At 39.3% G+C, this 26,228-nt stretch overlaps 3 protein-coding genes and 1 long non-coding RNA gene across 4 annotated transcripts; 3 read left to right on the forward strand and 1 right to left on the reverse strand.

Moving 5' to 3' along the window:
* Positions 1-1,983: 1,983 nt before the first annotated feature.
* On the forward strand, positions 1,984-4,157 carry LOC127536602 (urokinase plasminogen activator surface receptor-like). Its single transcript, XM_051957461.1, has 5 exons — positions 1,984-2,149; positions 2,506-2,622; positions 2,700-2,846; positions 3,304-3,414; positions 3,547-4,157. The coding sequence occupies exons 1-5, from the start codon at positions 2,104-2,106 to the stop codon at positions 3,747-3,749; spliced, it is 624 nt and encodes a 207-aa protein (XP_051813421.1). The 5' UTR covers positions 1,984-2,103; the 3' UTR covers positions 3,750-4,157.
* LOC127536607 (uncharacterized) lies at positions 3,919-11,018 on the reverse strand. The gene is made up of 2 exons (XR_007945699.1): positions 10,962-11,018; positions 3,919-4,081 (listed from the first exon to the last, which is right to left on the reverse strand). It is a non-coding gene; the product is annotated as an uncharacterized LOC127536607 (long non-coding RNA).
* LOC110969348 (urokinase plasminogen activator surface receptor-like) lies at positions 9,233-10,799 on the forward strand. Its single transcript, XM_022219410.2, has 5 exons — positions 9,233-9,278; positions 9,451-9,567; positions 9,646-9,792; positions 10,282-10,392; positions 10,484-10,799. Exons 1-5 carry the CDS (start codon positions 9,233-9,235, stop codon positions 10,681-10,683), a joined length of 621 nt encoding a protein of 206 aa, XP_022075102.1. The 3' UTR covers positions 10,684-10,799.
* Positions 11,019-23,535: 12,517 nt separating the features above from the next.
* On the forward strand, positions 23,536-25,234 carry LOC127536603 (urokinase plasminogen activator surface receptor-like; the record flags this gene model as incomplete). Its single annotated transcript, XM_051957462.1, has 4 exons — positions 23,536-23,671; positions 23,749-23,895; positions 24,383-24,493; positions 24,626-25,234. Coding segments are annotated over 4 exons (597 nt in total), but the record flags the coding sequence as incomplete, so codon positions are not given.
* Positions 25,235-26,228: the final 994 nt, after the last annotated feature.

A 26,228-nucleotide genomic window follows, 5' to 3' on the forward strand; every position in this document is an offset into this window, starting at 1 on the left:
TCAAAGAAAAGATGTAGCAATTCCAAATAAGCAAGTGTAGCTTAACCAACAGTGATAGTGGTCATAAAGTACACTGTGCATTATTGTAAATTTTGGTTTGAATAAAAGGATAATGGCAGTTGTCTAAAGTGCATATTGCATTTCAGTTAACAGTGATACAGCTGTACACATAACAGGTAGCAGCAGGGGTCACTGTTTAAACAGCGTCAGAAACACAATATTTATGAGTATTTGTGTTGTGTAAGTCCAATGAGACAGTCAGTTCAGTGTGAATGTGTACGAGAGTCATTTACAAGCCTGACACTCTTTGTAGCACCTGCCTGATGACAGAAGTGTGAAGAGGCTGTGTTGGGGCTGTGATCTAAACTTATTCACTCACTGTAGAGCCTTCCTGTCCTGAGCTGTGTGGTCACTGTACCACACAGAGATGGAGCTGCTCTGGACACTCTAAATTGGACTCTTGTAGAAGTTACAAAGACCTTTGGCGGGCGTGCTCACAGAAAGCACAGCAGCTGCTTACAGTATGGTGTGTGTTGTGAGACCAGGTGAGATCCGTGCTGATGTGAACTCAGAGTAACTTGAAGGTTTTCACTTTCTCCACCTCAGCCTCCTCTATGTGTATGAATGAGTGCAGCTCCACCATTTTCCTCGGATCAACAATCATTTTCTTGGTTTTCTATGCATAAAGGGAAAACTCGTTCTGACCCCAGGCCACCAGATCTGCCATCTCTCTCCTGTTTGCCATCCCATCCCCCTGCAGTGATCACTCCTGTGACTTTTGTATCGTCGGTGGATTTGATGAGGTTAGTGTTGTTGTGTGTAGAGTGAACAGCAGGGGGCTCAGCACATGACTCTCATAATGGATATGTGGTCTCCAGCTGACTTTTCATCAGTGTTGCACAAACCATGACCAACATTTTCTATCCCTCTTCCTTTTTTGTTTTTACATGTTCCTCTTTGCAGCTCTTTGCAGCTTCTCTGTGGGCTGTGGTGAAGAAGAAGTCAGCCCTCTGCAAAATAAGCTGTCTGCTCTGCTAACTGACACCTGGGTTGTATTCAATAACAGTGTAACTTTCTACAGCCGGGCAAATGAAGAAAAATGTGTCCTATAGTGGAGGCCCTTCAGGAAGGACAAGTGAAACTGCATTTAATGGATAATAATGCTCATTTCATCCTGATGCATTAATGAGATGTTGAAATAAATTGGAATTATCCAGATCACTTGTTCTTTTTTTTTTTTTGATTAGCCGTTCAGAAATGATACTGAAGAATTGCTGCTCATATAAAAATAAAACTCTTGCTGAGAAAACTCTCATTCATAAAGGATGGCTACATTATCATCTTTGTTTTTTCTTTGGGGATCCTACAACTACAGAAAAGTAGATTTAAAGTTATTTTTCTTTGACTACTACTAACTTTTTAAATGTGACTGTTTACCAGTTTCCAAAAGGAATTCTTTGTAAGTCATGTCAACATTTTAGGGGTTTTCAGAATGACAAGGAATCTGAATATGTTATCTTATGCTTCACTGAATCATGGCTGCATAGTGAATACATTCTCTACTACTTTAGGACTGATAAGCAGTTGATTATCAAAGAAAAGTAACTGGCAGGTCTATTAATAACAATTACATTGTTGGTTGCATACTTAAAGTACTCATGATGGACTAATACAGCTTTTCTCTGATTGTTAATTATTTGAAAGAAAAAAATGAAATCAATTCAATGAAACTTTACAAACTAACAAATGTGTAACTCTGCATGAAGCAAACCTGTGAGCTTTGAGACTTTTGATTTGAGGTCCAGCTGACAGTCTGACCTTGCAGCCAACAGATGAAAAACTCCAGAGCAAAGAGAAGTTACCATTTATTGCTAACCAAAAAAGAGATGTCAGCTTGCACTGTTAAATAGTAAATATGAAAAGAAAATATAGTAGAAAGCAAAAATATGGATTTTTTTTGTTTAAGGCTTTTGTTAAAGTCACATTTCCTCTCCGTTAACGAAATGAGGGTGTGGTCTGAGAGTGAAGACAACCCCTTCTCAGGAGAGCTTCTTATAGCCCGGAGAGATCAAACTAAATCTCACTTGTTTCCCACCATCAAAAATGCATCTCCTTGTGCTGATCCTTGGGATTGTGCTTCTCCCCAAAGGCAAGTTTTTATTCTGTTATCTGTTTTCTTCCTTGTGGTTTTACTTTTCTCTCCAGTACTTTGGCCTTTTCAAACACTGTTAGAGACATGGTTTATTTAAATCCAGCATATATGCTGCGTGTTTTTTGCTTTTCCTTTACAAGTTTGCAGCTTTTGCACAGACAATTTAAGTTGAGCACAAGCTACAGGCTTCAGGAAACACATCAGAATTGCAGCTGGCGTATGTTGGATAGCTCATATTTGCAGTTGTATTTCAAAATCTGATTCATTCACTTCAGAGTTAATGTGTTAAAACTATTTTTTTTTATTCATTGTAGACAAGTGAAGTTGATTTACCTTATTTTGTGTTTCATCAGCCTCCACCCTGAAATGTTATCAGTGTGTAACGGGTAACTCTGGAACCTGCAGCGACACTGTAGAATGTCCTCAACAGGGTCAACAGTGTGGTGCGATGAGAGTCGTGTCATATGCAGGTATGTTAGTTGGTACTTCCCTGGTTTTGTTATTTCTTGGCACTGGCTCAGTTTACAGCTGCCACTCTTTTTTGCAGGAGGTTCAAAACTCGCTAATCTTACCTCCAAAGCCTGTGTGCTGCCTGCAGAGTGTGTCAAAGGATCAGTGAACTTTGGAATTGCAAAGAATGAATTTGCCAGCAGGTGCTGCACCACCGATCTCTGCAACACTCAAGCTGCCCCGGGTAACTTACCTCATGTCTGTTGATATATGTGCATCTATGCATCACTGTTGGATGTTTTTTTTTTTAATAACTGGCACTTTGTTGCATGACAAAAAACTATACAAACCTTATGACTGCCTTCAGAGTAAGTACTAGGTAAAATTGTCATGTTTTGTATGTTGAAACTACCATATATATCTAGAGTGTGATTTGATTGACTGTACAGAGCAAATACTGTCAGAGAAACAAGACCAGTCAGGATCCTCTTTGACAGAGGATCTGAAGGGTGTGGCAACCCAGACTGTAAACTCAGCTTCTCATAGTCACACACTGTAAATATAACAAACAATTCCTGCATTGGAAATCTAAAAACTACAAACAAACCGATGACAGAAATCTTTGCATTTATATGCCATTTTTATATGCTTGGTTAGTAGCTCCCTTTTCCTCTCCAAATATTAAACATTCTGTTTCACAGATGTCGGCCAATCCTCCCAAAATGGAAAGAAATGCTTCTACTGTGATGGACAATCGTGCACTGCAACTCTGAACTGTGTGGGGGACGAGGACTACTGCATCTCATCAACAGGTAACAGCCCTACAGCTTGTAGTGTCTACGATGTGCTCCACATATTTCCTCCTCTCAGAGGAATGTTTAGTGACTCTAGCACATTTATCACAGGTTGAAGCTGGAACACTAACATTAGTATCATTCTGACAGTGGATACAGGAGGGAAGGCCGTGACAGTGAAGGGCTGTGTTTCCAAGATGCTATGTTCAAGTGTCCAATATGCTGAGACAATGAGAGGCCTTGGAAAGGACATCAGCTGCTGCCAGGGCAACTTCTGCAACAGTGCCACCAGTACAACTGCTGGTATTCTGCTGTTGGTGGCACCGCTGGTCTCTGTGGTCTTGTTTTCTTAGTTTTGCTTCTCATCTGTGCACAACCTCATAGTGCTTAAACCAGCTTTGTTACTGTTTCAGACGTGTGTGAGAAAGTAGAAATTTAGAAAGCAAAAAAACAGAATGGTGTTTTCCTGTCTCCTGCAACATGCAGTTTCTAATTGGCTCACTTTTTAAATTTTTGACATAGTTTTACGTTGTCTATACATCTAACAGCAACTGTCTTGCATAGAATTGTGAATAACAGTGCTGTTTGCATTTCTGTTTGGCTTTGTTTAATAGTTAAAACAAGGGAAAAGTAGAAGATATACTGATGCAAATTTGTGGTTGTGAGTGCTGTTAGTAACCGACACCTTTTGTATCTCGAAATTTGGAAACAATGCTTTGATGTTATTGATATAAAGGAAAATAAAGTTCTGCTGAATCAGATTCTGTTTTTTTTTTTTTTAAGTCTTCTACCCCTGCTTTTAGTCCCTTCAAAAAGATTGAAATAATAAATGTTGCTCAAGTTTTCCCACTGAATAGTTCAGAGTGAGTGTAGAAGCATATACACACCATTATGGATGCAGTGATAAGAACTCTCCTCAGAACAAAACACCAAATTCTGCTGGCAGAAATGTTTACTCATTTAGTATTCCTTCATCGCTGCTTCCAGAAATAAAAGGTAAATATCAAATGAAAATCAATCATCAGCTAAGTGACAAATGGCAGTTAGCCACAGAGAATGTGAGTCATCTACACCTTTACCCGATGTTTCCATCTGATAAAGGTGAAGTGAACTGCCAAAAACTCCACTTCGTCCAACATCCGCTTTCGATTGACTCGCTCCAACAGTGAGTCAATCTCCATCAAACATTTTTACAGCCTGATACAAAAAGCTGTCCTGGTCTCTGGAGCTTCTTTTTTAACATTCATGATAACTGTTCATGTTGTGAATTGTTCTATAACTCAACCATTTTGATTTTTTCAAGGATAATAATTTTGCATTAATTATGAGTGAGACAGCTTAGCCTTGTGGTATTTGCCTGGCCTGCCTCAGCGTCACTCACGCTCCACCTTTTTGCCCATTTTCAGGTAAGTTGGCGGTTAGGCAGAGTGTAGAACCAGAGCCAACACACTGACCTTCAAATGAGCTGCACAGAAAAGCAGTGGGTGACAACGACGTACAAAGATGGGCGTCTTTTTATGAAGTCGTTTGATTTTACCTTGCATGTGTTTTCACTTGCAAACTAGTGTGGCAATACCAGGCTCTTAATTTGAATTTTTGCACTTTGCCTATCAAGTTAATTTTTGACGGCTACGGCTAACCAAACACAAAAGATCTCAACTTCGCACCAACTTAGGAAATGAATTAATTATAAATATCTTGTCTGTTTTGCTTATGTTGCAATTCTTTATATGGTCTTGTTTTATGTGTACATTTGATTTTATTATTCATTGTTGTTATTTCATTTAGCTTGTTATCAATGTATCATCCAGTGGCAGCTATGTATGTTTTCAGCATGCTCCCATGTATGATGACAATAAAGCTATTCTATTCTATTCTATTCTGTGTACAACAGGAAAAAACATGTCAAGAAATTACACAGGGTCAGAAATAATGATAAAATAAATTTTGAAAAATAGATAAAGCTTGAAGTTTCAATGATAAAGTGCCAGTAATGGTGAAGAGGGAGGTGTGGGTTTAACCTCAGGCTCAGGATTAACAAGGAACAAATGAAAAACTTCACTAATCACCAGACACACGAACTGGAATCAACCTGAGGTGCAGATCTGCCTGAGAACAAAAATAAGACACTTCTGGTAGTGTGTGTGGTTTGTCTGTATGTCCTGTTTTCTTTTTCTTGTAAAAGTACCACATCCTGGCTTTGTTCAGTTTGTTTATAAATATTTTCAACTCTGAAGTCCAATTCAGCTAATACATCTTTCTAAAAATAGACAAGCATGATTTCATTTGATACTACAAATGTATTGGCATATTTTGAATTGAGACAAGTTTGCTCTACTGTTTCTTGCAGATGAACACTTCAAACACTACGGCTAAGGTGATGATGATCAGGACTACAAGTGAGACTGGAACAGACACTGGAAGAGAACTTCACAGCTGATACATCAGTGATCATGGACATGTAGAAACATTCTGGCTTCATGCAACTACAGCAAAAAACAAACAAAACAAACAAAAAAAACCCCCAGGCAACTGAGTGTTTGAAATGCTAGATCAAGTGTGTGCTCTAACCTTTCACATTCAGCTTCACTGTACCTGCTTGTTGCTTGTCACGCCAAAAGGTGACAGTACAGGTCAGATTTCTGACTCCGTCTCCTGAGGCAACCATGAAAGTAATGGTGGATTTGGTCTCCCAGATGCCTCACGATGTCAAGGTGTGTGAAATCTCACTGCTGAGGTCTGGGACACTCCATGAGAAGATGAGAGGCTTTTAAGACACAACAAAGAGAATCATTTAAAATTAACTCTAAACTCAGAAATAGTCTGAGAGACGAGTCCTGTGTTGATAACAGATTTGCAGCTATGATGATAAGGTAGTGCCACTATGCAGAACACTGACAGAACCAAGGTCGAGAAAATCTTATTCCTTAGCAAATTCTAATCAACACTTTTGTTTGGTGCACCGTAAATCATTGTAGAGTCTCCCCACTGACTTACACACATGGACAAAATTGTTGGTACCCCTCTGTTAATGAAAGAAAAACCCACAATGGTCACAGAAATAATTTGAATCTGACAAAAGTAATAATAAATAAAAATTCTATAAAAATTAACCAATGAAAATCAGACATTACTTTAGAACTGTGGTTCAGCAGAATAATTTTTAAAAATACACTCATGAAATTGGCCTGGACAAACAGGATAGTAGCCTTAACTTAAATGATGTTACTGTATACATATGAAGGGAGATTATTTCATTGTTAAGAATTTGGTTTGTTCTTTGTAGAAGCACACACATACCTTACAACTTCAACTGAATGTGTTACATGTGAGGCAGTGCTCAATAAAGACGTCAAACTACAGTGGCATCTCCTCGCGTTGCAGTGGAACAGCACAACAACCATCTCAACTCTGGATAGTGATAAGATCCTGAAATCATGATAACAAATACAAACATTTTGGCTTTAGATTGTGACACCTGGAGTGGATGCATCTTTTATGTGTTTTTCCCCTTTACAAATGAAGTTACAAAGGCTCAAAAATTCTGGAGAAAGTGTCTCAAATGAAAAAGATCTAAATTAAGACCTTCCCCTTTGTACTGTGAGGGCCTGCAACCTCGAAAATATTCCTTTTATGAAGAATTTTGCAGTGCTTCATGAAAAATCATCAAGGTTTTTACACATAGAAATCTGTTAATTTTGAGGCGTGTGCACAGCAGGGGGCTCAGCACACGACTCTCATGTTGGATATGTGGTCTCCAGCTGACTTCACATTAGTGTTGCACAAACCATGACCAACATTTTCTATCCCTCTTCCTTTTTTGTTTTTACATGTTCCTCTTTGCAGCTCTTTGCAGCTTCTCTGTGGGCTGTGGTGAAGAAGAAGTCAGCCCTCTGCAAAATAAGCTGCCTGCTCTGCTAACTGACACCTGGGTTGCATTCAATAACAGTGTAACTTTCTATAGCAGGGCAAATGAAGAAAAATGTGTCCTTTAGTGGAGGCCCTTCAGGAGGGACAAGTGACACTGCATTTCATGGTTAATAATGCTCATTTCATCCTGATGCATTAATGAGATGTTGAAATAAATTGGAATTATCCAGATCTATTGTGCTCCAGATCAGAAAGCTGCCTCTTCCTCCCCTGAGGAAATGTAATGTTAACTAACAAGACTACAGCAGTGGTGAGAGTGAAAAGATGCAGCAATCCAGTTCTCTGGACATGTCCAAGCACGATGAGAAAACATTTTTATGATACAAGTAAAATGCAACGCGAAGTTCTTTACATTTAAAAACATTAAAACCAAGAAAGCCCATCCCTTCCGCCTTCCATACACACACGCACACACACACACACACACACACACACACACACACACACACACACACACATACTATGTTTTTCTATCATTGTGGGGACTTACCATTGACTCCCATTCATATCTAACCCCTAACCGTTACCCTAACCCGAACCTTAACCCAGACCAAAATAATGCCTAACCCTAAAGAAACGTTTTTGCACTTTTACTTTTTTCAGTAACAACAACATGGCCAAGAAAACAACTTGTGGGGACCGAAATGAGGTCCCCACAAGTGACATTGTTTTCAGTTTTCCTACAGTTGTGGGGACATTTGGTCCCCACAAGTACAGCCAGCCCCTGACCACACATCACACACACACACACACAGACAGACAGACAGACAGACAGACATACAGACAGACAGACAGACAGACAGACACACACACACACACACACACACACACACAGACAGACAGACACACCCACACACCCCTTTCAGTAGTGTGTGGTGCAAGTGTCTACTGATATAGCGGATGAACTGCTTTCACGTGACTGCCTCAGTCAAATGTGTGTGTGGTCTGTCACTTTCGTTTTCCCCAAAAAGAACAAAAGAACAGACAGTTTCACTTTTTCAATAAAAAGCTTGGAACTTGTTTTTGATTAACTGTTTAGAAATTATACTTAAGAGTTGCTGCTCATATAAAAACAAAACCCTTGCTGAGAAAACTCTCATTCATAAAGGATGGCTACATTATCATCTTTGTTTTTTCTTTGGGGATCCTACAACTACAGAAAAGCAGATTTAATGTATTTTTTTCTTTTGCTGCCACTAACTTCTTAAATGTGATTGTTTGCCACTTTAGATAAGGGAATTCATGTTTAGTCATGTCAACATTTTGGGGGTTTTCACTCTTCTGTCAGATGACAACAAAAAATTATGCTTCACTGAATCATGGTTGCATAATGAATACATTCTCTACTACTTTACGACTGATAAGCTGTTGATTATCAAAGAAAAGTAACTGGCAGGTCTATTAATAACAATTACATTGTTGCTTTTTTCAAGTACTCATGATGGACTAATACAGCTTTTCTCTGATTGCTTATTATTTGAAAGAAAAAATGAAATCAATTCAATGAAACTTTGCAAACTCACAAATGTGTAATTCTGCATGAAGCAAACCTGTGATCTTTGGGACTTTTGATTTGAGGTCCAGCTGACAGTCTGACCTTGCAGCCAACAGATGAAAAACTCCAGAGCAAAGAGAAGTTGCCTTTTTTTGCCAACCAAAAAAGAGATGTCAACTTTCACCCTTTAATTGTTAAATATGGAAGAAAAATACAGCAGAAAGCGAAAATAAGGATATTTAAAAAAAAAAAAAGATAAACAAGGTTGTTTAAGGCTTTTTGAAGAGTCACATTTCGTCTCCGTCAAATAAATGAGGGTGTGGTCTGAGAGTGAAGACAACCCCTTCTCAGGAGAGCTTCTTATAGCCCGAAGAGATCAAACTAAATCTCACTTGTTTTCCACCATCAAAAATGCATCTCCTTACGCTGATCCTTGGGATTGTGCTTCTCCCCAAAGGCAAGTTTTTATTCTGTTGTCTGTTTTCACATATAGCTCATATTTACAGTTGTATTTAAAAATCTGATTACTTCACTTCAGACCTATTGTGTTAAAAGTATTTTCTTTATTCTTTGTAGTTCATTCTTTGTAGATAAGTGAAATTGATTCATCTTATTTTGTGTTTCATCAGCCTCCACCCTGAAATGTTATCAGTGTTTAATGGAAAACTCTGGAACCTGCAACAACACTGCAGAATGTCCTCTACAGGGTCAACAGTGTGGTGCCATCAATATTGTTACATATGCAGGTATGTTAGTTGGTAGGTTCCTGGTTTTGTTATTTCTTGGCACTGGCTCAGTGTAATATTTCCACTGTCTTTTTGCAGGCGGTATAAAACTCGCTGATTTTCCCACAAAATCCTGTGTTTTGCCTACGGAGTGTGTCGAAGGGTCAGTCAACTTTGGACCTGCAAAGACTGTGTTTACCAGCAGGTGCTGCAACTCCGATCTCTGCAACACTCAACCTGCCCTGGGTAACTTACTGTCTGTTGATGCATCTTTGTAGCACTGGGGGATTTTTTTTATATTACTAGCATTATGTTGCATGACAAAAAACTACAAACACCTTATGACTGCCTTCAAAGTTAGGGCTGTTATTCAGCATGTTTCGTTTGTTGAAACGACCATAATTAAGAGTGTGATTTTATTGACTGTGTGGAGCAGAAATTGTCAGAGAAACAAGACGAGTCAGGATCCTCTTTGACAGAGGATCTGAAGGGTGTGGCAATCCAAACTGTAAACTCAGCTTCTCATAGTCACACACTGCAAATATAACAAACATTTCCTGCATTGGAAATCTAAATTTTATTTGATAACAGTCATTCTACAAACAATCCAGTGGCAGACATTTTTGCTTTTATATGCTATTCTTTACATGGTTGGTTAGCAGTTGGTGAAATGGACTGCAGGTCACCTCCTACAGCTTGATTTTCCTCTCCAAATGTTATATGTTCTGTTTCAAGATGTCGGTCAGTCCTCCCCAAATGGCAAAAAGTGCTTCTACTGTGATGGAATATCGTGTACTGGAACTCTGAACTGTGTGGGGACTGAGGACCACTGCATCACATCAGCAGGTAACAGCCCTACAGCTTGTAGTGTCTACGATGTGCTCCACACTTATCACAGGTTGAAGCTGGAACACTAACATTAGTATCATTCTGACAGTGAACGTAGGAGGGATGGCCATGACAATGAAGGGCTGTGTTTCCAAGATGCTATGTTCAAGTGTCCAATATGCTCAGACGATGGGCATGGGAAAGGACAGCAGCTGCTGCCAGGGCAACTTCTGCAACAGTGCCACCAGTACAACTGCTGGCATTCTGCTGTTGGTGGCACCGCTGGTCTCTTTGGTCTTGTTTTCTTAGTTTTGCTTCTCATCTGTGCAGAACCTCATAGTGCTTAAACCGGCTTTGTTACTGTTTCAGACATGTGTGAGAAAGTAGAAATTTAGAAAGCAAAAGACAAAATAGTTTTTTCTTGTCTCCTGCAACATGCAGTTTCTAATTTATATTTTTGACAACTGTTTTGCATAGAATTGTGAATAACAGCGCTGTTTGTGTTTGTTTGATTTTGCTGATCAAGGGGAAAGTAGAAGACAGACTGAAGTGAACTGCTGTTTGTGAGTGCTGTTAGTAACTGACACCTTTTGTATCTAGAAATTTGGAAACAATGCTTTGATGTTATTGATATAAAGGAAAATGCTGAATGAGATTCTGTGTCTGTTTTTGTAAGTTTTCTAACCCTGTCTTAGTCCCATCAAAAAGATTAAAATAATAATTGTTGTTCAAGTTTTCCCACTGAATAGTTCAGAGTGAGTGTAGAAGCATATACACACCATTGTGGGTGCAATAATGAGGACTCTCCTAATGACAAACCCCCAAATTCAGCTGGAAGAAATGTTTACTCATTTAGTATTCCTTTATCTCTGCTTCCAGACATATAAGATAAAAACAAAATGAAATTCAACCATCAAATGAGTGGCAAGAAATGGCAGTTAGCCACAGAGAATGTGAGTCATCTACACCTTTACCAGATGGAAACATTGTTGGCTGACAAATGAAACTGATGTACCAAAAACTCCACTTCGTCCAACATCTGCTTAAAGCTAGTTCTAACAGCGAGTCAATCTCCATCAAAAATTTTTACAGCCTAGAACAAAAAGCTGTCCTGGTCTCTGTAGTTTCTTTCAACATTCATGATAACTGTACATGTCGTGAATTGTTATATAACTCAGCCGTTTACATCTTTTTAAGGATATAAATTTGCATTAATTATGGGTGAGACAGCTTAGCCTAGAGGTATTTGCCTGGCCTGCCTCAGCGTCACTCACACTCCACCTTTTTGCCCATTTTCGGATAAGTTGGCGGTTAGGCAGAGTGTAGAACCAGAGCCAACACTCTGAGCTTCAAATGAGCTGCACAGAAAAGCAGTGGGTGACAACGACGTACAAAGATGGGCGTCTTTTTTTGAAGTCGTTTGGTTTTACCTTGCATGTGTTTTCACTTGCAAACAAGTGTGGCAATAGTAGGCTCTTAATTTGAATTTTAGCTCTTTACCTATCAAATTGATCTCTGGTAGCTACCCCAATCCAAACACAAAAGATTTCAACTTAGCACCAACTTAGGAAATGAATTAACTATAAATATCTTGCCTGTTTTGCTTATGTTACAATTCTTTATATGGTCTTGTTTTATGTGTACATCTGATTTTATTATTCATTGTTATTTCATTTAGCTTGTTATCAATGTATCATCCAGTGGCAGCTATGAACATTTTAATCATGCCCCCATGTATGATGACAATAAAGATATTCTATTGTATTCTATTCTATTCTATTCTGCTTGAACTGACTGAACACTTGTTGTCTGTTAGGGGAAGGCATTTCAGACCCAGAGCTCTGTATTGCACATTCAATCTTGGTGTAATAAATACTCTAATAAATACTCTTTTGGCTTAAGAAGTCTCCTGACTACTCCATCAAAAGAACTGGGCAGGAATAGCCTAACACATAGTCTGTTTTATATTTTATCATAGGATAGGCTGATTTCCAACACACCCACACGTAAACACAGCTTTTTGATTTTAAAAATGGAGATTTGGAAAACTCTGGCCAAAGTGGAGATTTGGGAAAAACCCCGGGTATGCATTTACATGTGGATGTGTTGTGGACCTTGTCGGTCCACACGAACGAGCGTCAACAAGCTTGATATATATTTACATTTATTCTGTTATGTGTGGATGGAGATTTTTGTAGAAAACGGGGACGTGTGGCTGCAGATTTTTTCCCTAAATGGAGGGGGGCTGATATTGGGTTTTAAAAATACCTGGCTATGTGTGGACAAGGCCTGAGAGGCACCAGGGTGGACTGGTCACAAATACCAGTCACCCCAACTAACAGCATGATTGTGGGCATATAGCCTGCAGATGTGGCAATGGCTGTGTCTGGTTGGTCAGAGGTGGAGGGGAGCTGGAGGGTGGCCCAATCAGGAAGGTCGGGAGGCGGGGAGAACAAGGTTGCTGTGCAGGTTATTAACTCTGGTGTCATCAGCTAGAATGACTGGCAGCTGGGGTTCCTGGAGAGACTCAGACAACCACAGCTGGACCCACACATGTAATTTCCCCACTCAAAGGCCCAAAAGAAAACCACCCAGAAACCAGACGGCACACCAATACCGGTAGCCGTAACACTTGTGATGTTGTTGAGGTCCTGTGGCCTGATCAGGCTGAAAGAATAAATGCAGATGTGGTGTAAATATTTGCATGCTATACTGTGTACAATACAGTGCTGTATTATTTTTTGTCTGACATTATTTTTGTTTTGTATTGTACAGTCAAGCACTGCAGTGGCCCCCTCTGATTTATTTGTAGCATGCATTTGTGTTTAAGTTGCCATTTTTGAGGACTGTATCATTTTTTATTTACACTTCATGTGAAAACACAGTGAGAGGGTAGTGTTTTGTATTTAGCAGTGCAGTGTCCGAGTTTTTCTTCATGTGTCTTAATTTTGAAAACAAAGTCCAGATTTTGACAATAAAATGCGCTTTTGACACAAGTGTGCAGTGCTTTGTGAATTGTGTTCAAATAAAAAAAATAGTGTGCAGTGTGTTGGGAAATGTGTGCGATTTTTCAGGAACAGTCTCTTATCAATTGAGAAAAACTGTAAAGTATGTGAACAAATAAACAAACAGCACAAAGTGATCTGACAAGTATGTAAAATTGTGACCAACTCTTGCCTCATGCAAGTGAATTTGATCAGAAGAGGAGCCAATTGAATGGAAATTTAGTTCTAGATGTTCTTAGATTTAGGCAAACATTAAGAATGTTTATTGTATTGTATTGACCCAGACTTCAAACTCTCCAGATCTTGTGAACTTTTAGTGGCATGAGGGAGACCAACACAATTTTCAGCAGGTGGTTATAAAGTTGTGGGACTGATCGGTTAAGTTTTGTGCAATATTACAACTCCCCATTGATTATTAATAGTTGATGTCTCTTTAGAGTCTAGATTAGCTTTTCCACATCTTTAATTGTGTTTTTGTTTATCATCACTACTAAGAAAATAGTAAAAGAGGGCGAAGGGACATTTTGTGGCAGTTTGGAAACATCCAGTTGATTTTTTTTTTGCCATTTCTACATTTTTTGGCAGCTTTTCAGTCAGTAGTTAAGAAGCCAATGAAACACAAGACTGGATGTAATTCTAAACTTGTCTGGTGATTCTTTGAATTCAGCCACATTAGTTAATTTTGGACATTTAAAGACAGATTTTTGTTTTGGAAATGCTTTTAGACTTCTAATAGAAAGTCACCTACCAATGAGTGACAGTGAAAAATATGGACACCATGTAAAAATACATTTCCCAGAAGCCTTAAGGTGTGAGTTCTCTTGTTTGATTGTAGTTGTACATTTAAGCCTTGTAAAGAACTACTGCCAAACAACACCAACAATTGAGGTAAAATGAGAAAGAAAATCGTGTTTATTATCATATTTGATGCAAATTCGTTATCATGGCAACACATTATTGGCAGATCTCTCTCTCTCTCTCTCTCAGCCCTTAACATGAGGTCGAGTCACAAAGGACTCCTCATATCTTTACCTTACTGTGCACACCGTGTACAATAGATCACTAAGCCATTCTTTCTATTCAGTCTTTCCTGATTGAAATGAAGCTAAATGAAGTTTAAATGCACCATCTCTCCACCCCACATGCACTGAATATAAAATGACAGAAATATGGTAATAGAAGTATGTGATGTTTCCCAAGACGTCCCTGAAGAACTGCATTTGGAAATCCTGCAACAAATTTAAGGAAAATGGTCAGTTACAGTCTCAATTTGCTCCGTGCAGTGTGCTAGTTTGTTCCACAAAATAAAACAAGCAAAAAGGCAAATCATGTGACCACAGTGTGGATTCTGTTAAGAAAAAGCCACTAAATGTAATAAATAATGGCAAGTAACATTTTTTTTTAAACAGAGAAGTGAAAGATTTTTTTAAAAACTTGATTGAATCATTGCCTGTTTTTCTAATCTCTTAAAATGTTGCCAAAATGATACCATATGTCAGTGACAGAAACTAAAACACACAAAGAACTGTCAGATTTTAGACTTGCCGATGGTCTGTGAACTCATGTGTGACCTGTGATTACATGAGAAAAAAAATGAACAAACCTTAAATTATTAAATTATTTATCCAAAAGACGCAGGCAGTCTGCTGACGTACCGTTGTTCCGGCCTCGGAGGTTTCTCCCTCTGTTCAGGGAATCTCCTAATCATTTTTGATCATTTTTCAAAAGTAAGACAAGTTTTAACAAGATAACATGGTCATCAATATCCCCCGCCACACGTGATGTCTATGAGTCTATATCCAAAATAGTGATCAAGGGCCATAACTCTGTTAAATATTATCGCACAGGTCTCATTTTCAAACTTCATCAAGGTGTCCATGGTGTGAAGCTACACACTAAATTGTTAGCTGTAAAACTAAACATTCACTCACATTGTGTGCATCTCCTGGGGGCTAAGCCCCCCCTGTCCTGAAAACCTAGTGCCGCCCCTGCAGCAGTTTACAGCTTGTCAGCTGCAGTCGCGTTCTGTCGCTAATTACGGGCTAACCGTGAATGCTAACTCAAAAGTAACCGGATGGTGAGTGGCAGGATGAGTCACGGAAGAGGTCGGTATGTTTAATGTTGCTGTAGAGTGAAAAATGACCGAGAAACGGCAGTTTTAAAATCGCTGTGTGTGAAGCAGCACAAGGTATAAATTTGCATTGAGCCTTAAGGAGGGCGATTCAGGTTCCCACGTCAATTAAGGGCGGGCGCGTGATGTAACAATGTGCCAGGTGAATAATGTCGGACTCATATGAATGTAGAGAGTCTTTACTATAGTCTGTGAAAGGATTGTCCTTGTAGTAAGTACCGTTTGGCCAGGATGGCGATTTAAGCTAAAAAAAAAAAAAAAAACGGACAGATTTTGTCCCTCTCCACAAACACACCAGAGGAGCACATGCTGTAACATGGGATTTTTTCCTCAACCTAGGGGTTTTTGGAGGCTCCTGTATGGAAAACCATAAATCCCACCGTCACAATATGTACATGCCTGAAAAGAAGAGAGTTGGGGCTTTTCTTAAAGACTAAAATGAAGTCTGTAGGTGAAAGTATGGCGAAGCAGTAGCGTTTGGAAAACAGTGTATGACATGGTCATCAATATCCGCCACATGTGATGTCTATGAGTCTATATCCAAAATAGTGATAAAGGGCCATAACTCTGTTAAATATTATCGCACAGGTCTCATTTTCGAACTCGATCAAGGTGTCCATGGTGTGAAGCTACACACTAAATTTCGTAATCCTAGCTGTAATAGTTTCCGAGAAAAGCTGTCCCTTTCATCTCAGACACATGGACGGACGGACGCCAAACCTATATCCCCTTTTCCACTTCGTGGAGGCGGGGGATAAAAACAGGCTATATGCAGAGTGTAGCTCACCAGATGCAATTTGTAATGAAGCTTACCTTGACAATCTGTCACACAGTGACCTCCTGTGAAAACAACAGAAGCTGATATTTACATTTAAATAACTCAAATTCTTAGAAAACACCTTTAGGAGAGCCGAGTTTGTTGTAATAAACTGTAATTTCTGAGACACGAGAGCTCCTGACTGAAATATTTCACTGTTATGCACGTTTAGATTTAAATACATGCCTTTTCTCTGGTCGAGGCGGTGGTGTCAGCACATCAGTGTGTTTCCTGGAGAGAAAAAAAAGTGCTGTAAATACATATTTTCAACTCTAAAGTCCAAATAAGCTAATGCATCTTTCTAAAAATAGACAAGCATCATTTCATTTGACACTACAAATGTATTGGCATATTTTGAATTGAGACAAGTTTGCTCTACCTTTTCCTGCACATGAACACTGCAAACACTACGGCTAAGGTGATAATGATCAGGACTACAAGTGAGACTGGAACAGACACTGGAAGAGAACTTCTCAGCTGGTGCATCAGTGATCCTGGATATGCAGGAATGGAACAATTTAGGTCCATGCAAGCATAATTAAAAAAAACAGGCAACTGAGTATTTGACATGCTAGATCAAGTGTGTGCTCTAACCTTTCACATTCAGCTTCACTGTGCCTGCTTGTTGCTTGTCACGCCAAAAGGTGGCAGTACAGGTCAGATTTCTGACTCCGTCTCCTGAGGCAACCATGAAAGTAATGGTGGATTTGGTCTCCCAGATGCCTCACGATGTCAAGGTGTGTGAAATCTCACTGCTGAGGTCTGGGACACTCCATGAGAAGATGAGAGGCTTTTAAGACACAACAAAGAGAATCATTTAAAATTAACTCTAAACTCAGAAATAGTCTGAGAGACGAGTCCTGTGTTGATAACAGATTTGCAGCTATGATGATAAGTTAGTGCCACTATGCAGAACACTGACAGAACCAAGGTCGAGAAAATCTTATTCCTTAGCAAATTCTAATCAACACTTTTGTTTGGTGCACCGTAAATCATTGTAGAGTCTCCCCACTGACTTACACACATGGACAAAATTGTTGGTACCCCTCTGTTAATGAAAGAAAAACCCACAATGGTCACAGAAATAATTTGAATCTGACAAAAGTAATAATAAATAAAAATTCTATGAAAATTAACCAATGAAAATCAAAATTCTCTATTTGTAACTTCCTCAAAACCTTAAACCAAAGCTTGAGGGTGAACAAAGTCCACTGATTTAAGCTGTTATAATGTTTTTCAGCTTGGCTTTTATTTCCTATTATAGATTATATTGGACTTTTTAGCTGTGAAATTTCTAAGAATTTCCATTCAGATTCATAATTTGGAGCGCACCAGTATATTAAGGGCTTCAATTGCTCGGCATAATAATAATCCTGTAAGCATGGTAAGGCTCTTCCTCCCTTCTCTTTTTTTAAATGTAATATCTTGAATTGAACCCTATGTTTTCTATTGTTCCGAATGAACCTTGAGATCCAGACATTCCACTCATCAAATTGTTTTTGAGGTACCTCCAAAGGGAGAGACTGAAAGAGATAAAGAAGTCGTGGCAACACATTCATCTTAATCATTTCTATTCTATTACTCATATCTAGTGGGAGGAGGGTCCATCTAGAAATGTCAGATTTGATCGCTTCATTAATGGGGCCATAGTTGCTTTCAAAAAGTTTTGACATGTCTTTAGTTAGGTTTATTCCTAAGTATTTTTATTTTGGGCAAATCCCATTTGAAATCATATTTCCTTTTTGTTTCTGGGTGGGGGGTATAATTATATGTGAGGGTTTGTGTTTTTTGAATGTTTAGCTTATATCCAGAGTATGAGTTCTATTTGTTTAGGAGGGACATCAATTTAGCAATGCTTGAGTCAGGCCTTGTAATAAAAAGCAGGACATCATCTGCAAACATGCAAGTCTTATGTTCCTCTCCTCTGATCGTAATCCCTTTTTTCTCAGAGTCCTCTCTAATTGCTTGGGCCAGGGGTTCAATAAAAAACGCAAATAAAGTCGGACTAAGGGGACAGCCCTGGCGAGTCCCTCTTTCCAAATATATGGTTTGCGACACATGTCCACTACCCTTGATCCTGGCTGTTGGAGAGAAGTATAATGCTCTAATACATTTAATAGAATCATCTTTGAAGCCAAATCTTGTAAGTACTTTGTACAGATATTCCCAACCCACTGAGTCAAAAGCCTTTTCGGCGTCTAGACTAACCAGTATTTCACTGATGTTTTCTGATGTAATATGACTCACCACTTGAAGTGTTCTCCTTAAATTATCCTGTGTCTGTCTATTTAATACAAAGCCTGTTTGGTCTAAATCTACCAGCTCCGGGACACTAGATTCCAATCTCTTAGATAGGATTGAAGCAAATAATTTATAATCTATATTCAAAACTGAAATTGGTCTGTATGAGCTGCATTCCTTTTTATCTTTACCTTCTTTCGGGATGATAGAAATAACCGCTTCCTTCCATGATTGAGGGGCTTCCCCTGTTCTCAATGTATGGTTAAAACAATTAAGCAGCACAGGTATTATTTGAAGTTTAAATGTTTTGTACCATTCTGACGGGTATCCGTCTGATTCCGGAGCCTTATTGGCTTTCAATCTTGAAATAGCTTTATTCAGTTCTTCTGCTGTTATCTCTGCCATAATTTCCTTATTCTGTTGTTCTCCTATAGATGGTAGGTCTCGTGAATTTAAAAAAGTCTCTATTATTGTAATATCTGCCAAGTCCGGTTGTGCATATAGGTCTTTATAATATAGTTCAAAAGCCCGTTGAATATCCTCTGGGTCGCTACAAACCTTTTGTGTCTTGGGGTTCCTGATCTTATAAATTGTATTCTTTCCCCTTTGCTTTTGTATCCTCCAGGAAAGGAGTTTCATTTCTCTAGAACCTGTCTCATAATACCTTTGTTTAGTAAATTTAAGTTGTTTTTCAATTTCCTCATCATAAGTATCATTTATTTCTTGTTTAATTTTATTGATTCTAGTTACTATCTGAGGATTCCTTTTTTTCAATGGGTCTAATTTCTAATGACTTCATTTCCTGTTGTAGTTCAACAAGTCTTCTCTGTTTTTCCTTTTTCCTAAAAGCCGTGAGGGCAATAATTTTACCTCGAATGATTGCCTTTGCAGCGTCCCATAATGTGTTTGGGGACACCTCTCCATTATCATTATTTTGTAAATATGTTTCAAATTCCTGCTGAATCTGGCTCTGTACTGTTTTGTCATTTAAAATGCTTGTATTAAGTCTCCATTGTGTTTTTCCGTTGATTACTTAGGTGCAGGGTGAGGTATACCCCTGAATGATCACATACGTCCCTTATTCCTATTTTACAATCCCTGACTCTGTGCCAGTCTGATTTATACATAAACAAGTAATCAATTCACGAATATACAGAGTGGCATGAGGAATAATAGGTGAATTGCTTTTCTCCCGGATGAGACTCCCTCCACACATCAATTAGACCCAGTTCCTTAAGCATCCGCTGGACGAGAATGGCATTTGGACTTTTCTTTTGACGCTGATTAGATGTATCTAATTTAGGTTGAAGTTGGACATTAAGATCAAGACCATAAATTAGAATTCCCCGTGTTTCCAAAACAATCAATTCAAACAATTTCTTAAAAACATTTTTTTACTCCCTGGGGGCATACACATTAAGTAAAGTTACTTCTTCATTGTTTAATTTGCCCTTTACCAAGACAAATCTCCCTTCCTTGTCTTTCACTTCTGAAATAAATTCAAAATTTACTGCATTGTGGATCAGTATGGCCACCCTCCTCCTGTGACCTGATATATGAGACGAATAATAGGTATTTTGAAATCCAAGTTTTTTTTAATTTTTCATGTTTTAAAGAAGACAGAAGCATCTCTAGCCAAAGAAATTGCCTGTAACTTTTCTCGTTTCGTTTTAGCTGTAATTTTGCTCCTTTTAATTGGATTATGCAGCCCATTGACATTTAGCGTTACTATCTTATATTCCTGATGATGCATACAATCCTTTCAACCTATGTTCTCCTGTGCAACATTGCCCATGATATCTCAAACAGGAACACTGAACAACAAAACAAAACCAAAGACTTCCAAGTCCGAAGTTCAACTAAAACCAGTGGCGGCTGGTGAATTTTTCTCTTGGGGGGGGGGGGGGGGGGGCGCACTTAATTTACCAAACCAAATAGCAGAGTCGGCAACACCGGAATACAAGAATTGATGTAAATTATGTTCACAACCATTTGATGTGCTACGAGGGTACACCTAAGCACTACTGCTGAGTCAAATAGACAATTAAATGCACGTAAATGTTACCAGCTAGTGTATTTTAATTTATCTCCCCAGTGTTTGTAACTGGTACACACAAACCCTTAAAATCTCCTTTTCTATAATTAAACAAGTTAAGAATGTATAAATATGCAAATTATTTTTTACTTCAAAAGTAAAAAAGAAACAATTCATTTTTCCAGCTTCAAAGAGTGCCAAGTGCTTCTTCTGTCCAGCAAAATCTTTGGAACAACATATTTATATTTACATACTCAAATAAACAAAAACAAATCCATACCTGTGAAACCAACAGACATTGGACATTTTGTTAAAAAAAACCTAACTATAAGGCTTAAAGCAGACAGTGCTTCTGTGAGCTAACTTTTACATTAACAACCTTACATGACAATGAGAAAACAGCAAATCTGCATATTTAAGATCAAAGCAATAAAAATTGATGGGAAATGGGAATAGTCCCAGATGATATTTCAATTAACAGTCACTGGGTTTACCTTCTATAGGGGTACATGGCTCCAGCCACTTACCCCATCATAGAGTGGAGCTGTTTACGCTCAGGTGTTTCACTCGACTGCAGCCGATGCTCCCGGTGCCCGCTGAAAGCCGCGTAGTCTCTCTCTTATCCGCCCTTGGTCCACTACCTGTCTGCGGCGGACACCACCTGTCTTCTCCCACGTTGTCAGTCTCCGCTGCCTCCCCACAGCTGAGTCTGGCTCCTTAACGTTTTCCATTGAGAGTCCTCTTCTTCTTCAGGTCTTTAATTGCCTCTGCAGCGCCCTCATAAACTTGGGTGCCGCTGTCAAAAAACACCGTCAACTTAGCTGGATGTGGTGTTTGGAAGCGGATTCCTTTGGCTTTGAGCTCTCTCAGTATCCCCACATACCGTTAGCCTAATAGCATAGTTGCCTAAGTCATGAAGGCCAAAACATGACTTAGGCAATTATGCTATTAGGCTAACGATATGCTTTTCTTTTCTTTATTATCTCGGGAGGGTAATCTTGATCATAATAAATCCCTTTCCCCTCACAGCGAACATCTTTCTTTCTCCATGCAGCATGCAATACCTGCTCTTTCACTCTGAACTCGAGGAAGCAAATCACCAATGATCTTGGCGGTGTGTCTTGGGGAGGCTTTGGGGCGAGAGCTCAGTGGCAGCGCTGTATTCCGAGGTCCATGTCCGGGACCGACAGGCCGAGTTCTGATTTTATCAGCTTCGTTACAAACTCCGATAGGCTGGACCCCTCTGATCCCTCCGGCACTCCGTATATGCGCAGATTATTCTGGCGTGAGCGCGCTTCGAGCTCCGTTAGCCTAGCCTGCAGAGCCTCTTGGTTCTCTAGCGCCTGGGTGAGAGCGTCCTTCGCTGCCGTGTCCCACTCTTCAATGTCGCCGATGCGCTGTTCTGCCTCCGCCACTCGTGCTATGGTAGCCTGTAGCTCACCTGTGGCTTCCTGGAGTTTCCGGTTGATTTCACCTCGAGACTCGTTCAACTCTTTCTTCATGTCGCTGCGAAAGGAAAGTCGGAATTCACTCATTTCAGTTTTAAGGTCCCACCTGAGCGCAGGGATCTCGTTGTAGATAACCCGCATGACCGGGCCAGCTACTTCCCCGGCATTGCTCTCATAGCTTTCCTCCTCGCCGTGTGTCTATTCGAATATCTCTCCCTTATCATGACCTGAAGCTTGTTTACATTTAGGTTTTTTTGTTTGTCCCTTTCCATGTGAAATGTCAGTTCAGTTTTTTATCTTAATGTCCTTCAACAAGGGAAAATAACGAACCGGTTGGGAGCGGGGTTTTTAGGCTGCCATTCGCTTCAGCGTCACCGGAAGTCCCATTTTTCTTTGACTACTACTAACTTTTAAAATGGGACTGTTTACCAGTTTCCAAAAGGAATTCTTTGTAAGTCATGTCAACATTTTGGGGGTTTTCAGAATGATAAGAAATCTGAATATGTTATCTTGTGCTTCACTGAATCATGGCTGCATAGTGAATACATTCTCTACTACTTTATGACTGATAAGCCGTTGATTATCAAAGAAAAGTAACTGGCAGGTCTATTAATAACAATTACATTGTTGGTTGCATACTTAAAGTACTCATGATGGACTAATACAGCTTTTCTCTGATTGTTAATTATTTGAAAGAAAAAAATGAAATCAATTCAATGAAACTTTACAAACTAATAAATGTGTAACTCTGTACGAAGCAAACCTGTGAGCTTTGAGACTTTTGATTTGAGGTCCAGCTGACAGTCTGACCTTGCAGCCAACAGATGAAAAACTCCAGTGCAAAGAGAAGTTGCTATTTTTTGCCAACCAAAAAAGAGATGTCAGCTTGCACTGTTAAATTGTTAAATATGGAATGAAAATAAAGTAGAAAGCAAAAATATGGATATTTTTTTAAAAAGAAAAAAAAAGAAAAACAAGGTTGTTTAAGGCTTTTGTTAAAGTCACATTTCCTCTCCGTTAACGAAATGAGGGTGTGGTCTGAGAGTGGAGACAACCCCTTCTCAGGACAGCTTCTTATAGCCCGAAGAGATCAAACTAAATCTCACTTGTTTCCCACCATCAAAAATGCATCTCCTTGTGCTGATCCTTGGGATTGTGCTTCTCCCCAAAGGCAAGTTTTTATTCTGTTATCTATTTTCTTTCTTGTTGTTTTACTTTTCTCTCCAGTACTTTGGCCTTTTCAAACACTGTTAGAGACATGGTTTATTTAAATCCAGCATAAATGCTGCGTGTTTTTTACTTTTCTTTTACAAGTTTGCAGCTTTTTCACAGACAATTTAAGTTGAGCACAAGCTACATGCTTCAGGAAACACATCAGAATTGCAGCTGGCATATGTTAGCTTATATTTGCAGTTGTATTTAAAAATCTGATTCATTCACTTCAGAGTTAATGTGTTACCCGATACAAGTGAAGTTGATTTACCTTATCTTGTGTTTCATCAGCCTCCACCCTGAAATGTTATCAGTGTTTAACGGGTAACTCTGGAACCTGCAACAACACTGTAGAATGTCCTCTACAGAGTCAACAGTGTGGTGCGATGAGAGTCGTGTCATATGAAGGTTTGTTAGTTGGTACTTCCCTGGTTTTGTTATTTCTTGGCACTGGCTCAGTTTACAGCTGCCACTCTTTTTTGCAGGAAGTTCAGAACTCTCTGATCAGGCCTTGAAAGCCTGTCTGCTGCCTGCAGAATGTGTCGAAGGGTCAGTCAACTTTGGAATCTCAAAGGCTGAATTTGCCAGCAAGTGCTGCACCACCAATCTCTGCAACACTCAACCTGCCCCGGGTAACTTACCTCATGTCTGTTGATATATGTGCATCTATTGCACCTATTGTTGCATCTATTTATTTGTTTGTTTTTTCATAACTGGCACTTTGTTGCATGACAAAAAACTACACAAACCTTATGACTGCCTTCAGAGTAAGTACTAGGTAAAATTGTCATGTTTTGTATGTTGAAACTACCATATATATTAAGAGTGTGGTTTGATTGACTGTACAGAGCAAATACTGTCAGAGAAACAAGACCAATCAGGATCCTCTTTGACAGAGGATCTGAAGGGTGTGGCAACCCAAACTGTAAACTCAGCTTCTCATAGTCACACACTGTAAATATAACAAACATTTCCTGCATTGGAAATCTAAATTTTATTTGATAACAGTGACTCTACAAACAAACCAATGACAGAAGTCTTTGCATTTAGATGCCATTTTTATATGCTTGGTTAGTAGCTCCCTTTTCTTCTCCAAATATTAAACATTCTGTTTCACAGATGTCAGCCAATCTTCCCAAAATGGCAAGAAATGCTTCTACTGTGATGCACAATCGTGCACTGCAACTCTGAACTGTGTGGGGGACGAGGACTACTGCATCTCAGCAACAGGTAACAGCCCTACAGCTTGTAGTGTCTACGATGTGATCCACATATTTCCTCCTCTCAGAGGAATGTTTAGTGACTCTAGCACATTTATCACAGGTTGAAGCTGGAACACTAACATTGGTATCATTCTGACAGGGGATACAGGAGGGAAGGCCGTGACAGTGAAGGGCTGTGCTTCGAAGGTGGTATGTGCAAGTGTCCAATATGCTGAGGCGATGGGCATTATAAAGGACACCATCAGCTGCTGCCAGGGCAACTTCTGCAACAGTGCCACCAGTACAACTGCTGGCATTCTGCTGTTGGTGGCACCGCTGGTCTCGTTGGTCTCGTTTTCTTAGTTCTTCTTCTCATCTGTGCACAACCTCATAGTGCTTAAACCAGCTTTGTTACTGTTTCAGACATGTGAGAAAGTAGAAATTTAGAAAGCAAAAAAACAGAATAGTGTTTTCCTGTCTCCTGCAACATGTAGTTTCTAATTGGCTCACTTTTTTAATTTTTGACATAGTTTTATGCTGTCTATATATCTAACAGCAACTGTCTTGCATAGAATTGTGAATAACAGCGCTGTTTGTATTTCTGTTTGGCTTTGTTTAATAGTTAAAACAAGGGAAAAGTAGAAGATATACTGATGCAAATTTGTGGTTGTGAGTGCTGTTAATGACCGACACCTTTTGTATCTAGAAATTTGGAAACAATGCTTTGATGTTATTGATATAAAGGAAAATAAAGTTCTGCTGAATCAGATTCTGTTTTTTTTGTAAAGTCTTCCACCCCTGCTTTTAGTCCCTTCAAAAAGATTGAAATAATAAATGTTGCTCAAGTTTTCCCACTGAATAGCTCAGAGTGAGTGTAGAAGCATATACACACCATTATGGATGCAGTGATAAGAACTCTCCTCAGAACAAAACACCAAATTCTGCTGGCAGAAATGTTTACTCATTTAGTATTCCTTCATCGCTGCTTCCAGACATTAAAGGTAAATATCAAATTAAATCCAATCATCAGCTAAGTGACAAATGGCAGTTAGCCACAGAGAATGTGAGTCATCTACACCTTTACCCGATGTTTCCATCTGATAAAGGTGAAGTGAACTGCCAAAAACTCCACTTTGTCCAACATCCGCTTTAGATTGATTCGCTCCAACAGTGAGTCAATCTCCATCAAACATTTTTACAGCCTGATACAAAAAGCTGTCCTGGTCTCTGTAGTTTATTTCAACATTCGTGATAACTGTACATGTCATGAATTGTTATGTAACTCAGGAATTTAGATTTTTTTTAAGGATAAAAATTTTGCATTAATTAAAGGTGAGGCAGCTTAGCCTAGAGGTATTTGCCTGGCCTGCCTCAGCGTCACTCACACTCCACCTTTTTGCCCATTTTCGGATAAGTTGGCGGTTAGGCAGAGTGTAGAACCAGAGCCAACACACTGACCTTCAAATGAGCTGCACAGAAAAGCAGTGGGTGACAACGACGTGCAAAGACGGGCGTCTTTTTATGAAATCTTTGCGTTTACCTTGGATGTGTTTTTACACATTGAGATGATGAGAACTTACCTTTCAGTTCATAACAGTTTTCTTTGGTTGTGTTGGGAACTGAAATAGTGCTAGCTGGTAGTTTTATGTCTGGATGGCCAAGAAGTCAACTGGGATTCTGGGGTTAGTGGCCTGTCGGACCCTGGCCAGCTCTTAATTTGAATTTTCGCTCTTTACCTATCAAGTTCATCTCTGGTGGCTACA

Source organism: Acanthochromis polyacanthus, chromosome 12 (assembly GCF_021347895.1).
Source record: "Acanthochromis polyacanthus isolate Apoly-LR-REF ecotype Palm Island chromosome 12, KAUST_Apoly_ChrSc, whole genome shotgun sequence".
NCBI classification, from domain to species: Eukaryota; Metazoa; Chordata; class Actinopteri; family Pomacentridae; genus Acanthochromis; species Acanthochromis polyacanthus.